The sequence below is a fragment of the Thunnus albacares genome, chromosome 6 (assembly GCF_914725855.1).
Source record: "Thunnus albacares chromosome 6, fThuAlb1.1, whole genome shotgun sequence".
NCBI classification, from domain to species: Eukaryota; Metazoa; Chordata; class Actinopteri; order Scombriformes; family Scombridae; genus Thunnus; species Thunnus albacares.
In genome coordinates this window covers 30,659,963-30,675,661 of record NC_058111.1, presented here as the reverse complement: position 1 = coordinate 30,675,661, position 15,699 = coordinate 30,659,963, and the positions used below count along the sequence as shown (strand labels likewise).

General features: G+C 41.3%; 2 protein-coding genes across 4 annotated transcripts in view; both read left to right on the top strand.

The window, feature by feature from the left end:
* Positions 1-477: 477 nt before the first annotated feature.
* Positions 478-13,618, top strand: poldip2 (polymerase (DNA-directed), delta interacting protein 2). Of its 3 annotated transcripts, none has more exons than XR_006403737.1 (11): positions 478-723; positions 7,451-7,532; positions 7,852-7,949; positions 8,066-8,165; positions 8,700-8,775; positions 9,091-9,198; positions 9,670-9,806; positions 10,040-10,066; positions 10,853-11,020; positions 11,141-11,278; positions 11,491-11,623. XR_006403737.1 is itself a non-coding variant. In XM_044353468.1 (11 exons), the coding sequence occupies exons 1-11, from the start codon at positions 539-541 to the stop codon at positions 11,603-11,605; spliced, it is 1,134 nt and encodes a 377-aa protein (XP_044209403.1). In that variant the 5' UTR covers positions 484-538; the 3' UTR covers positions 11,606-13,618. The 3 variants fall into 3 exon arrangements, 2 of the variants coding, with proteins under 2 accessions (XP_044209403.1, XP_044209404.1); XM_044353468.1 differs by having other exon boundaries at positions 484-723; positions 10,853-10,978; positions 11,199-11,278; positions 11,491-13,618; XM_044353469.1 differs by having other exon boundaries at positions 486-723; positions 7,457-7,532; positions 10,853-10,978; positions 11,199-11,278; positions 11,491-13,618.
* Positions 13,619-14,440: 822 nt separating this feature from the next.
* Positions 14,441-15,699, top strand: part of lrrc75a (leucine rich repeat containing 75A) — a 63,559-nt gene continuing 62,300 nt past the window's right edge. Inside the window, exon 1 of the mRNA XM_044353279.1 lies at positions 14,441-15,681. Within this exon, the coding sequence (XP_044209214.1) occupies positions 15,433-15,681 (249 nt within the window). The 5' untranslated portion in view covers positions 14,441-15,432. The remainder of the gene's footprint in view (positions 15,682-15,699) is intronic.

Below are 15,699 nucleotides of genomic sequence, written 5' to 3'. Positions count from 1 at the left end.
TGTGACCTGTCAGTTTAATGGAATAATGGAATGGAATGGAATAATTTTTATTGTCGCTCTTTTTTTAATCACAATTACCAATGGACCAATGAAAACTCCACTGCACACTGAACAAGCCAACTACAAATATTTATGAATCACCGCCACTTACTGTTACAATCATTTACTACGACGGAGTATTAGGGCCACACTGAGAAAAGAACTTAAATTTTTCGCGTTTTTTCTCCTAAATTTGCGACTTTTTGCCGTTATATTAATATATTCTTGTAACATTACGACTTTATACTCGTAATATTACGACTTTTCTCTCGAAACATTATGACTTTATACTCGCAATCTAGGATTTTTTTTCTCTCAGTGTGATCTGCTCCGTCGTAATATACAGGTAATAAAAGACAAGAAAAACGAAGTGGGGAAATTGACTTTATCGCTTGTTAAGCACTCAGTTGTCGTTATTACTACCTTACAGCCGGCCTCCTGAAAGCAGCATCAGTGGCCCTGCTGCACTTGCGCTTGTGACCGTGCCAGGGCAGGAAAGATGGCGGCCTGTGCGTTACGCCGAGGCTTGCTAAGCACAGTCAGTAAATACAACAGAAAACACGCTCACAGGATACTGAGTGTGGCTGACAGCAGTGGCGGGCTGGAGGTGTACAGACCGCGGCTGCAGTGCCGAGCCTGCGGGCTGCCCGGCGGGGTGCAGCAGAGGAGGTTCATGTCGTCACGGTAAGAGACGCAGCCAGAGTCAGAGCTAACAGCTAAAGACTTTAGCCAAGTACGAGCTCTTCAAGATGGCACCGCAGCAACACTGACCACGTTTCTGTGGAGGGGGCAGGTGTTTTATGTGGTGCATTATGAGCTTTGTGTACAAATATGAGATGACATGTAGCAACAGCAAAGGAGAAAAGTACAGTTGTCCTCTGCTGCTCATTAGCTTACAAGGCAATTAGCCAGCGTGGATTGAGCAACAACCTGATCTGATCTGATCTGATCTGACCTGATCTGAGGTCTCATTTATAACTGCTGCGTACGAACAAAACGGGACTTGAAAGTAACAGTACTTTACACGAAAAAGTTGGAATCTATAAAAACAGAGTTGACGACAGAATGTGCGCACCTGTACGTAACCTCTGACCTATGCCTATGAACATTTTGGAGACAGGGGACACGGGCGACGCAGATGGTGAGGTGGTGAATTGAAGCCAGGTTGTATAATGATTCTTCTCAGACATTTAATTTCATTGTATATCAAACGTTAATTATAGATTCACGTTACCATAAACATTCAAACCAGCAGTGTTATTGCTTGCAGTGAGTCATAACTATTCCATAAGCACCTTTCAGTTTTAAAAGATATAAGCCGTAACCAATTACATCAGTGAATTATTATTGAACTATTAATGAAACATTGGGCTCAATACGCTGTCTTACACACACTCCAGGGCACAGAGGAGAGGGCCGGGCTGCATGGTGCTCACACTTGTGATCAGTTGTGGAGCATGAAATGATGATGAAATGTCAGGATGTGGCAGGATTCAGGAAAGCTTGCCTTTCTTCAATATGAAGCCTGAATATAGTGATTCCTTTTCACCTCAACCACCATAACTAACTGATGAAATTATCATCATCAAATGTAGAAATCTAAGATGACATCAAATGACTTGAAAGACTCGCAGAACAGAGCACTAATAGATTTTTAATATCTTCTATTACTGTGCATATCATCAAGTACAATTTTAGTTTTCACAGTTTTTATGTGTAAAATCGCAGCAGTGAACACAACTGTGCTGTCACTGGAGACACCGCAGTGGCCGCCACACACACTCTTTCTTCTCCAGTCACCTCACTAGCACATCCTCAACACCTGCTCTCACATACAGACTGTGTACATTAGAGAAACACCTGTATGCTGGATTTTGGAGTAAATATAAATGAATACAGTGTTTATTGTATTGTAGATTTCAAGCGTGTGGTCTCGTCATCAGTCATGTATGCGTCTATAGATGCTTAACAAACATCAAGCAATGAGCTTCGGTGTCCCCGTGCCTCCACTAGTCCATACACTGACAGCGTGCAGCGATGTGCTTCTTGGCATCTATCTCCATGTCTGACCATTTTGTTTAATTGTTTTGTTTATTGCACTGACCGAATCACCAGCTGCTGCAGCCATCAGCCTCTCAAACGTTCTTCTGTCACTGCTGCCATTCTCCGCAGGAACAACATGTACATCAGTATTCACAAGGACTTTTGTGTTAACCGTTTGTGGTTGATTGTGGGAGTGTAGGGGTGGGATATGAGGTTTGTCCATGTGTGCGCATTTTCAGGTTGATTTTGATTTATAGAGGGAAAAATACATGCATTCATGCATGAGCACAGTTTTATAAATCTGATTGTTTTTTATCGCACACCATATTTGGCTTTTGTGCTCATGTACACTTTTGGTTTGGATCCTATGCACTGTTTTATAAACGAGGCCCCAGATCTGCAACCATTAATCAATACATGTTAGATCAATACATGTTACAGCAATACATGTTAGAACACAGTGATAGAAATGTCTTACTGTAATGATTTGCTAAAGTTTGGTAGCACTGATAAAGCAAACAGTATTTTATCTTCCATAAAAGTTCCACCAAATTCCTCCCTAATAATATTTAAATCAGGGATCATATTGTCAAATTTACTGCGTTTCTTTACTCGATTAACATTGTGTGATTTCATAGGTTAATGTTGGAGCACTTTGTGTTTACATAGCACCATTATGTCTCATTGGTACATGATGTCCTATTTTCCACTGTTACGTCTGCTGTAGTTCACTTTGGATAAAGGTGCTTTCTGTCATGTAGTGTTCTATTCAATACTTATTATTATTATTATTATTATTATTATTATTATTATTATTATTATTGTCGTTGTTGTTATAGAGGAAAAGACAGTAATTAAGATAATATCACTATCAATTTTCAATATCAGATCTGTGTTTAACAGACTGATGAAATATTCACTAAAAAAACATAAAACCACTGTGGTTGTATTCAAATGAAGTGAAACCAGTGTGAAACAACACTATCATCAGCGCTTCAGTGTCACGACTCTTTCAGATGACATTGAGAGTTGTGAAAGTAATGATGTCAAAATGTACCAATGTAAGACTTTATTTGCTGCAGATACGGCATGTCCGATATCTTTCAGTGGCACCAGTGAATGCAGTTTGTGCTGCCATGTCCATGGATGCAGCACTTCCATCAACACAGCCTGGAACTTTCCCTTTATATTCAAATGAGATGCTCTAGTTGATGACTGAGGGTCAGAAGACACAGTGTTGCATTTCGCAATAAGTCCTTACTCATAAATTCATTGAAAACAGTGTAGAGAATGCTTTAAAAAAAGAGCCTTCCTCATTTCTGTTTAATTAAAGTGAAATCACATCTGGAGCAGCAGATGCATTGGCCGCCACAGTTCCACTGAATGTCCCTGTCCTCAGATGAGTTTTGGTGCTGCGTATGTGGACAGATTGGCTTAGGCTATTCAGCGTCATCTCGTTAACATCGATTAAACACACCTGTTGGTTTCCAGAAACCTTGGGTGTCTTGTTCCCTTGATGAGAGTATTGTTAATGAGCAACAGTGTTGGTCTACATTAAGTTTTTCCCCACTACAATTAATGTTTATTTCTTTAAATCACAGTACATGATACATTTGTGGGTAGTATTCTTTTGACATAGCAACGTGTCATCATGTGTCCCAGTAAGTCATGCCAGTAAAGCAGCATGCACAATACACCTTGACATGTCAAAGCAGGAAAAGCACAGATTCATTTATTAACATTAATGATAGCTGAATAATCCCAAGTAGTTTCTCCAAAGTCATGAGCTGGTATATTGCATGATGGGTTACTTTGAGAAAGGTCTGGTGCCCATTCGTATCTGTAGTGTGCTGGATAGTAGGAGTGCTGCAAGAAACTGATGGTTTTTTAATTTTGATAATGAGTGAAAAGATAAAAAACAATGTTGTTAGCATTTTGCAAAAGTACATTAAGCTGTTGGTATGAATTCAGACTGTCTGTCCAAAGTCGTGGTCCTTAAGAGCACCAAGAAAACTGAAGATAATTTAAGGACATTTACATTTTAATTAAAAAAGCTGAGTACAGGATGCACAGAAATGTTTGTTTTAATCATACAGTGCTGCCAAGCAATACAGGATTTCTGAGGCAAATAATGTCAATTGAGAGTTTAAAAAATTGTTAATGATTTAATGGCCAATATGAACTCTTTTTCACACAACATTTTGTTGTTGTTGTTGTTTTTTACAACTGCGATCCAGAAATGTACTGGCCAGGACATTTTACAGTTTAAAAATAAACTTGCCACTACTCTCTGGTGTGAATGGTGACACTGTTTCAAAACAACATATCTGTGACATGTCTGTCTGAATGATCTGTCTGATTTATCACTCAGACTCGTTAACTTTCACCACATTGATTAGAATAACTTTTATGAGAACAGACCTCATCCAAATTAGGACAAAATCAGCCACAGAGATCTTCCTGGATGCTTCTCTTCAACAACATTAGTTTAAACATGAGCTTTAAACAAGCTCATATTTGAGTAGTTCAGTTTATTTGAGTAGTACTTTTTCTGGGTGTTTGGAAAATGAGAATGTCCTCAGAGCTGTTGTTTTAGGTTATTGTGGGTTGTAGTTGGTAGCCAACATTTTCCATTATGAACACAAAGTCCCATGTTTACCTATGTAACTTTGTTTTTGCTTCTCTCAGCCTGGACATGTGATCAGAGCTTACAGACTTAGTACTATCATTAGTAACACGGAGATACTCATCCTGTCTCTGTATTCTACTGTTGATAGTTTAGTAATTCAGTCCAGACAGTTCTCTAAAAATGCACTTGAGTCTAGTTTTTTTGACCGAGTCAGCAGAGATTTGTTTGTTATGTGTGCACTCTTACACTCTTTTCTGCCCAGCTTTCACACCAGCAGTGGTTAAAGAACTTGGCTATGGGCCATTACAGAGAGAAACCAGTTGTTGTTGTTGTTTCTGTAGCTGCCTTCATCTGATTAAGAAGAGGAGGAGGTGCACTTATAAAAAATCTCTGTGAGAGGGAGTGAAGGTGGGTGTACAGGTGGGTGTACAGGTGGGTGAGTGTCCCCACACTGGTTGGATTAGCAGCAGTGATTCAGCAGCAGCGTGTATGTCTAACTTTAGTTTATGTAGCCCTTTCATAATGTCATCTCCTGTCCTGTTGCTCTATTTTCACCCACCTTTCTCTGACACGATGACAGCTCTGTGACACAATGAACCGCTTCACTCCTTGATGGCAGAAAGAAAAGGGCAACGTTAAATGACTGGTCCCTGTATTTATCGGCAGGGCGAGCTGTTGGCTGGGGGTAGCGGCTGGCTGAGGCTAGTTCCAGCTTTTGCAATGGCTTGTCTATATTTAGATCTGATTATCTCTGGCCACACAGTGTATTGACATTTCTCAGATTGTTGCAGAGGTAGAAAAGACATGAGAGGGGTCCAAGTGAAACCTGCTACAGCCAGATTTGGAAGAAAACATCAGTGCATTCCTGCACTTTTTGCACATTTTTATTGAGATCTGGCTAGTGTTTTCTATTAGACCACTGAGAAATAATAAAATGATGTTACGTAAAAATGAGTGTGTGTTAAAGTACTTCATGCCATCTGACAGTCGGCAAGAAATAATCTCTCTTGTGTAAATTACATAATACAACATTACCTACCTTTCAAAATTGTTGTAATGGTGCCAATTTGGACAACAAAAACTGAATAAAAATCTCAGTCTCAGTAGATTTTAGGTTTAGGATTGAAATTCAGAAAACAAGAACAGAGTTTTGGATGTAGGGGAATCAGGATCAAAAAGAAAAGGAAAAAAATCTGTCCACTTCTATAGAGAGAGATGATGGAAACTCATTTCATGATTTCTCAATTATCAACACAAGAGAATCTGGAATCTTATTTACAACATACTGACTATCCTAGTTTGGTGGTCAGCATGTTAAATAAATGGTAATGTAATTTATATGGCCTGATCTGGTCTTGCACTTGCATTGACCTCACTGACTGCTGAAGGTTTCTTCTCGGCTTTAACATGAACACTTTGAAGGAATAGTCAGACATTTTGGGAACTGCACATCTAACTCTCAGCTTTCTCGCTGAGAGTTAGATGTACCCAGCCAAGAAATAATCTGGTACATAATCCCCTATAAAACTACAACGTGTTGTTTTTACACTTCAATTTTTGTGCAGATTAAACAGAAATATATAATGTTGATTCGAGAGCTTTCCAGGTGCTGGTAGGCAGATTTTTTACCTTTTGGACAGAGTCGGGCTAGCTGTTTGGAAGTGTTTGCAGTCTTTATGCTAAGATAATCTGTTGCATGCTTTAGTTTCATTTACCGCACAGACAGTAGAGCAGTAACAATCTTCTGATCTACTTCTCAGCAAGAAATAGATAAGTTGCGCTCTTCAAAATCATAGGCTAACTAGTTTGTCAACATGGCTAAGATTCATCACTGTAGCTTTAGCTGTAGCTGCATATTATAATGTATTCCTGTTTTTTTCCACAAGCAGGAAGTTAAAATCATCTCCCTTCAGCTGGTAAAATGAGACTTCCAAATTTGAGCCCAGCACAGACTAAAGCATGACTGATCTTAATGAGAGATAATTGTACCAGGACCTTTCTGACACTCACAGCGCCCAAATGTCAGGACTTTGTGAAAAAATGTGGTTCAAAACAATGAATCCAGGTTATCTACTGATTATTCTTGTGTAATACACCCGTGATATGAAAATAACCTGAAACCAACCGACTGTGCAACAGTAAATCCCACTGTCCATATATCCACCTCATTAATCCCCACTCTTCATCTCTGTTGTGCAGATTAGCTTTGCAGGGAGCGGCGAAGTATGCGAGTTATTTATTTGAAGTGACCAGCTGTTGTTGTAAGTCCACGCGTTTGTGTGTGTGTGTGTGTGTGTGTGTGTGTGTGTGTTGCGAGGCTGAAAGCAAGGACATAGAGATTAGGTCGAGTGGTATTTCTGTTGACATCCGACAAGTCGAGGTGTTTTATTCAATCTCGTCAAAGTTGTGATTGAGATTACGAGTGAAGGGAAGGAGAGAGGCTGAAGGGAGGCAGCAGGATTTTCCCTCCTGCAGGGATGATGTAAATCGTCTCTAGAGGAGGGAAAATTCTCTTCACAACTGTGGGATTTTCTCTTGAGGCTCCTTAAGGACTTACTGGCTGTCTGTGTTTGTCCTTTTTATATGATGTTGTTTTGATCTCAATCCCCACGTTTGTACTGCATACAGACCCGTATATTACCATCAAATGCTTTCCTTTTGATGGCCAAAGTTGGTTTTACACAAACACAAGCACACACACAGGGTCCAGTGTGTAATGGTGTTGCCTGTATTTGGCAGGAACAGGCCTGAAGGGAAGATTTTGGAGACGGTGGGAGTGTTTGAGGCTCTAAAGCAGCACGGCAAATATGAAACAGGACAGGTAAGACACACAAACACACTCTCTAAAGCACAGATGGACTGGTGTAGCTCTTCATGGCTCTCCATCATTTAGGTCAATGTTAGACTGATTTTTGAATCTTAAATTACAGTCCAGTGCATTTACATCGTTAGGTCTGTTTTTAAGTTTTGATCTGTCAGCCAATATCTTTGTATTGTTATTATAACACATTTCAAACATTGAAGGACTTTGCGTGATCCTGTGTTAAGGGAATGTAATCCCATCTAACTTTATTAAACCTTCTGTATATATATAATCTCACAGCCATTTATCCCCTTTCTCCTTGTTGTTCTCTCCTCAGCTGTTTCTCCACAGTGTGTTTGGCTACAGAGGCATCGTCTTGTTTCCTTGGCATGCTCGACTCTATGACAGAGACATCACCCCTCCCATGTCTGACAGGTAAAGCTCCAGGTCTAGCAGACTGCGCCAAAAAAGCCTCCCAAAGCTTGAGTTTTGGGGTTCCTGTGTGGTGGTTCTTGTATAACTGAGATCCTGTGATCTCTTTTCACTCCCAGCAAGCCTGAGCCCCCAGGAGCCCACGGGTCCAAGGAGGTGAAGGGGAAGACCCACACCTACTACCAAGTCCTGATTGACACCAGGGACTGCCCTCACATAGTGAGTCACTATATGTTTGTAACAAGGTCAGATTGTCATACAGGACCATAAAGCACTGCCTTTTGTTTCACTTAAATATAAAATGCTGTGGAAGATTTTTAAGAAAAAGTCCGAGCAGGCAAACACCTTCAGCTGATATTGTGTTGAAGCTTGATAACAATAGATTGAACCTTAGTCATTCTGCATATTTTTAAATGCCAAATTTTGTTCTTAACAGGATGGAAAAGTGTCTGAGTCACCACATAGATCTAAAATCAAAACCAGAGTCTTAGATTGTTACATTCTCAGTCAGTCATTGCCTTGTTTCACATGCTTAACATCAAACATGTAACTGGTCTTAGGGTTAATGCCCTCTGCCATTAGATGGGTTGTAAAAATGACACTTTTAACACTTGTGGGCACCTAATAAGAATTTTTGATTGTCCTGATACCCAGTGCAGTGTAGGATGACACAGCCACAGCTGTGGATGTATGTAGTTCATTAGTGTTTGAGTCACCAGCTGTATGACTGTTGGTTCATGTTGTGTTTGACAGTCTCAGAGGTCCCAGACAGAGGCAGTGACGTTCCTGGCCAACCATGATGACAGCAGAGCCCTGTATGCCATACCAGGTATGCAGCACTGCTGTCACTGGCACTATGTCTACGTAATATCATCGGTGGTCCCAGCACATCCCTTTTCTAACAGTTTTTGATGGCGGGTTTATCATAAACACTAAGAATACTGTCCAGCTTGGCTTTCAGTTTGGTCTATTTTGAACATTATAATTTCAGTGCAGCCGAGTAGAGTCTGATCCCAGCCAGCAGTGTAGCAGCTGTTCCATGAGACCAAGCCTCCAGTAGTATAGAAACCTCCCATTTTAAGATGGTTGTAATTGTTTTCTGCCTCCTGCCCCATGTGACACTAAATCTCTCTCTTTCCATCAGGTCTGGACTATGTGAGCCATGAAGACATCCTGCCCTATAACTCCACAGAGCAGGTCCCCATCCAGCACGAGCTGTTTGAGCGCTTCCTCATGTACAACCCTGCCAAATGTAAACACTCGCCTCCAGTCTCCACATTAGCTTCCAACAGTCTTCTTCACACAAGCCTTTATAATGCCCAGTGGTTCACTTTCCACTGTAGTGGTCATTATGAACATATTTCATCCCACACTGAAGTCATTATTTCACATATTGACAACAATATTTACTGCCAAGTTAAATATTCGCTTTACTGTTTACATGTCATGTGTCTAATGAGATGCTGATATCTGCCTATGTTTGATGTTACTGACAGTTATATTGAGCTTACCCACCATACTGTACCAAAAGCAAATTCCACTGACTTTGGTCATGTGGTCATAAATAAATAATTGGTCGATAAATATTAACACTTTTCTATTTTGGATAGAAATCCTGTAGCTCTGTTCATGTCAGATTAAATTTTGTTACTTTCTGTATCTTTAGCATTCTGTGTCCTCAGTAAATATATGTGTGTGTTTTGTCCTTCCCTGGATGCTGCAGCTCCTCCGTTCACAGCCAGAGACACCCTGAAGGCGTGGCAGGAGAAGAACCACCCCTGGCTGGAGCTGTCAGACGTCCACAGGGAGACCACCGAGAACATCCGAGTCACCGTCATCCCCTTCTACATGGGCATGAGGGTAAATGACCAACTTTCAGATGCTTAAAGAAATCTGAAGCTGCTTCTTGACTCTCTTAAAGCATAGACTGTAGCCACACCAGCTTATATCTTGTCCCCACTGCACTGGTGGTGTTTTGTTCTTCCAGTAAAGATCCTAGCCTGTAGGTGTAGCCTTTATCTGTTTAGTTTGTAGATTTCAAGGTAAGGGTTAGTTCATTCAAATACTAACAGCAAGTTCTTTCTTTTTCTCAGGAGGCCCAGAACTCCCATGTTTACTGGGTGAGTAAAAGATTTATTTTAAAGGACCACTGTGTAGAATTTAGTGGCATCTAGCAGAACGGACTTGGCAGAAATGGAATACAATATTCATAAGTACGTTTTATTTAGTGTATAATCCCATGAAAATAAGAATCGCTGTGTTTTTGTTAGAATGAGCCCTTTATAGCTACATAGGGAGTGGGTCTCACCATGTTGCACCGCCATGTTTCTACAGTAGCCCAGAATGGACAAATCAAACATTGGCTCTAGCGAGGGCCTTTCACGTTTTTTGTGAGTTTCACGGCCACCGTATGTTCTCCTATGCGCTTGGAACAGGAGGGAGTATTCAGTTGGTTGCAATCTTCAACCTCACCACTAGATGCTACTAAATCTTACACACTGCTCCTTTAATATGCACTGAAATTCATGGGGAATTCATGGGGTGTCAGTGAGAAAATAACACCAGTTACTAGCCAGACACTGGCTTAATTCACTAGCAGACTGTATTAATATGTTATATGGAATGTCACAAAAAAGGGAAAAAATGCTCATCGCAACGTCCCAGAGCCCAAGATGACATCTTCAGTAGTCCAACCTCAAAGATATTCAGTTTACAATGATGTATGATAAAGAAATCCAGCATATCCTCTCATTTGAGAAGCTGGAACTGAAAGGGTTGGTACTATTTCACTGTTGTTGCTTGAAAAATGATTATCAAAATAGTTTCTGATTATTTTTCTGTCGATCAACTAATCGATTAGTAGACTAATCATTTCAGCTGCATTTGTGTATGTTGTCTTCCTGCAGTGGCGGTATTGTATCCGTTTGGAGAACATGGGCAACGAGGTGGTTCAGCTGAGAGAGAGGCACTGGAGGATCTTCAGCCTGTCAGGAACCCTGGAGACGGTCCGAGGACGAGGCGTCGTTGGCAGGGTCAGTGCAACCAAAACTCTTAAAAAGCTATTTCCTATATTTGTGTTGTCGACATACAGTCCATGGTGTAGCTCTTTATAGATGATTTACTGCTGCACAGATTCATCAAGCACAGACGCAAAGAACACGACAGTGACAATAAGAAAGACTGTAGCTATTTAGTGTGTTGCACTTGAAATACTACATTCGTATAACCTTGTTATTCTGTGTGATGTCACAGGAGCCAGTATTGTCTAAAGAACAGCCGGCATTTCAGTATAGCAGCCATGTGTCTCTTCAAGCCCCCAGTGGTCACATGTGGTGAGTTTGATCAGTCATACTTCAATTCACATCCCCCACTGCTGCTGTATTGCAGTATTTGGTACATCTTCACTTGTTGGAATTGCTGGTCTTGTCATTTTTAAGAACCTCCCATGAGTACAATATGTACTCATCTTTTGTGCTCTGTTCCATTACTCATTTACCATTTGCAATATTACAATCAATCACCCAGCCCTGTCATTTGTTTCTAGGGGGACGTTTCGTATTGAAAGGACTGATGGCTCCCACTTTGATGTTCGCATTCCTCCTTTCTCCCTGGAGAGCAACAAAGATGACAAAGCTCCCCCTGCAGGCTACACATTCTAACTGCGAGTAGTCACACCCCCACTTGCAAGGCCCCGGGCACGCTGTCTGTCCTAGCCGTGCCTGGGTTGTCTAGAATTGTCCTTCCCTTGTATCTTTGCCTCAGCCTTCAGCAGAATAGCGTGAGTCAGGTTAAGGAAAGGCAATACATAGATAATCCAAATGCAGGCCCAACTATACCTTTTCCTCAGAGTGCACCCAACAGCAATATGTCATTGATTAAATCATATAGGGTAGAAAGTCCCGTGCGTCTTCACTCCATGTTGTGTTTGAACATGCACAGTCTAGTGGAAGAGAATTTGGGAGGTAGGGAGGTGAATTAATGTTGCCAGGCAGAGCTGGACATGTTCTGCATCAAATAGCTGAAATATTGACCAGGTTGTTTTTATGGTGAGAGTATTTCCTGCTGAGCTGTGGGTTCACTAAAAGAGCAGCAGCTCATTACTGCGGCCTCAGTGGGATACTTCAAATCAACATGTAAGAATACATGACGCATGATTTTTATCCTGGACCCTGTTTTCCCCATCAGTTCAGTTTTGAAAGCATAGCAGCACTCTATCAGTTCAGTCATGTCAAACCTCTGTGGGCCGTTTATGAGAGGCAAAACAGAATTCTGGGCTGGTTACAGTACACAAGTATTCCTGTTTTACTGGTTTACAACATTATGAAACAGAGGTTGGACTTAGGATTTGGTTGACACTTGAATAGAAAATGACTCTTTAATGTCAAAACTTGAGCTTAATTTCCCTGTAGTACAAATGTAAAAACACACATTTTTGTGCAAATATTCACCCCCTTCAAGTCAGTATCTCATTGTGGCAGCAGTCACAAAGAGATACTGTTCCTCTGTCAAAAAATGCTTACGTTCTGTCAGGCTTCTAGGGGCCTGTTAGTGAACAGCAGTTTTCAAGTGCTGTCACACATAGTGGCATCATTTTTTATGTCTGGACCGACTTGGCCACCTCAGGACACAAATATTGTGTCACCCCTCATCCCCCACAGTCCTTTTGGTGTCACTCTCACATGGACACTTTTTAAAGATGGCCTAGGCAGATTTACAGCTGTTCCATATTCTATTTCTCTTTTTGGTGATTGACCAAATTGTACTTTATGGGATATTCAGTGATTTATTCACATTCCCTTGTATCCTTCCATTGACTGGTAATTTTGGAAAATTTTGATATATTTCTTTTTAATTTTTGTAGCCTGACACAGATTGTTCAGAGTTTTCTTTGTCTTCATGATGCCGTTATTGCCAGGAAAGAGAATAATTAACCAGCTGTTGAACCTTCCAGACAGGTGTATTTATTTAACCTTTAAACCACTTGTCACACGTTCATTATACCCTGGTGATCTCTATACAAATGATAGTGACTCAGATGACTGCTCCAGTGATGATTTAGTTGTGTCGCAGTACAGGGAGTGAATACTTACACATCAATTAATTTGTGTTTGACATTTCCACTTAATTTATATCAATTATATAGAGATCTGGATTCCCTTTGACATTCAAGTCCTATTTTCTTGTGAAGTGTGTTTTTAAAAAGTCCTTATTCCAATCACAGTGATTCAGTTGAAACAACAAAACTAGAAAAGGGCTTTTAATAAGCAACAAACTATGTGTTGATGGCTAAAAATGAATCCCTCTTTTGGTGGAAAGGAGGCAATGGTCAGGTCTAAGTTCTGTCTTTGAGTAACAAATGATGTGCACCATAAAGTAATTAAACCAGGAGAGGCCTGTGTGAAATGTCTACCTTCCTCTCTCCTCCCTGTAAAAACCAGAATGAAGTCTTCATCCTGTAGACATGAGGTGGATGTCTTTCGTTGAGGCTGACTGTTTGACTTTGCAAGCTCTGTGACAAGAACTTATGAGCCTAAAATTTCTCTCTGTAACGTGAGGAAAGAAACTAACATGTTTGTTTTGATATGTGATTTGAAGCAACTGATGGTTGAAATACTACTGTAAATAGAGATGTAATTAAAGGCAAAACAAATAAATATACCTTTTGAAAAATACATCATGACGTCTTGTTGTGTTTTGTATTTTATGCATGTAGCTGTCAGTCTAAACCTGCTCCTGCAGAGGAACACACATATGCTGCATATGCAGGGATGGAGAAAATAATGTTTATCTGTTAGATGAGTTTTATTGGCTGTGGTATGAATAATCACCACCAGATGTCACTACAATCATTTCCCTGCACACTCTGGCTACATAAAGATCAATAGTGTATGAACCATGTGATCACATTTACTGCACTGAATACTGATAAACTGATTATTTCCCTGTTATCTTGCTCACAATCTGAACTCGTACTCGTGCATATTTCCATGTAAGTGGAAATGAAAGTGGACTAAATGACTTGATCGTCGGGTTAAATACATCCATACATTTATCCTAATTGATGATAGCCTTTTTACTGAACTGAGATTGAAAATATGCCATTTTCTCGTCTATGAGAAAGACGAAACTTGATTAGAAAATCAGCTAATTTGAAGATAATAACGACTGCCTTATCAACAGAGATGGAAAAACACTCAGGGCCATTTATAAATTAGTATGTTGCTCCTACTCTTCTATGCGGCAGAAGCCAGTACACAAAACAACACCTATTTTAAAATTTTAACTTTTCAGGTCGGGTTATTATCTGACCTACTTCCATCACAATACGCAAGCTACAACATCAACAAATTACTTTCAATTGTAGGCTTTTAAAAATGAATCGATACTTTAATAATCAGCTGTATGCCGATTTTACAGGAAGACTGTATATCATTTTAAAAGGTATGAGTCATCAGGTCTAGATATATGCACCTCTACCAATAAGCATCCCAACATTAAACTGATTCATTTTTAATGGAGGTTGGTTTGTCTCCCACCGCGAGGCACAGACCAACGGGTTAAGAAACTGCAAACTTGGCGTTGCTCGTGCTCTCCCAGCCCCTCCTGTCTCCATCAGCGCGAGGGAGGGAGGACTTGTGCTCACGTGCACACGCTGCGCGCCCCTATTCAGTTGAACAGAGGGTGCAATACATAATTCAGTCCCAGCAAGGGGACACCTCAGTCTCTCCCCTCCTGTCAAGCCGCGGAGCTGCAGCTTCCACACAGCCTGTGGACCGAGACGCCGACGCGGCTGTTTGCTGCCCCTCTGCGGATGGAGAATCAACCTTGGAGAAGGGCGAATGCTGTGTTTGATGCAGGTAATGCATGACTTCCAGCGGCTGAGGAAGGAGCAGACGTAAACATTGCCATGCCCTGCTTCACGCACCTCCTTCTCTGCTCCGGGACAGAGGGTTCTGTTTTAGAGGATAACAACAGAGGAGAGTGAGAAGATAACGCTGCTGTCGAAGGTAAATATTATGGAGACGTGGTGAAGTTGTGTTCGGGATAGGAGGCTGCGGCGGGCCACGGTCTGCACTGTCGGTATCCTGCATCCTGACTTTGCTGTGTCCGTGCTTTGCGGCCATGCTGCAGGCAGCATCCTCCGACCTGTTCCCGACTTGAGCTGCACTCTCTGGGATTAACAAGTTCCCACAAGCAGAAAACTACTACTTCTTCATGTTTTGGCGTATTATTTTATACTCTGGGAACATTCACTCTTTTGTGTAACTGTGTGATAATGACATTTTTCATGAACATTGGAACAGTTTGGGATATTATTTCTCACGGTGCTTCAGATCTGAGCCCCAGACTGAGCAGGCTGTAAGATGTGATCAGCTGCACACATTTTAATGAACAAAGTATCTCACATATTAATTAAACCTGCTTCTGCATGACAGCACAGTGGGATCAGGCTTGTTATTATCATAGTTCACATTAACGCAGCACCATGGGTGCCAAGCAGACCAAAGGCCAGGAGCCGGGAGGAGCCAGTCCCCAGCACAGCTGGAAGCGGACGCCCACCAAGGAGCGGGGAGACATCTTGGCGTCCCTCATGCTGAAGTCAGGGGACCGACTGAGCCGTGGGGGGACGCCGCCACCCTACCAGCGCCGCATCGGCATGATCCAGGAGATGATGCTGATGGCCAAGCAGGGCAAACAAGATGAGGCCACAGAGATGCTGAAGACCCTCCGACAGGTAGCTGCTCTGTGTGTT

Excerpts from the sequence above, each read along its gene's own strand:
- poldip2 (XM_044353468.1), top strand. The coding sequence starts at position 539 with ATGGCGGCCTGTGCGTTACGCCGAGGCTTGCTAAGCACAGTCAGTAAA. Across the intron at positions 7,533-7,851 it reads GCAAATATGAAACAGGACAG|CTGTTTCTCCACAGTGTGTT; the intron begins GTAAGACACACA and ends TTCTCTCCTCAG. Across the intron at positions 9,807-10,039 it reads CCTTCTACATGGGCATGAGG|GAGGCCCAGAACTCCCATGT; the intron begins GTAAATGACCAA and ends TCTTTTTCTCAG.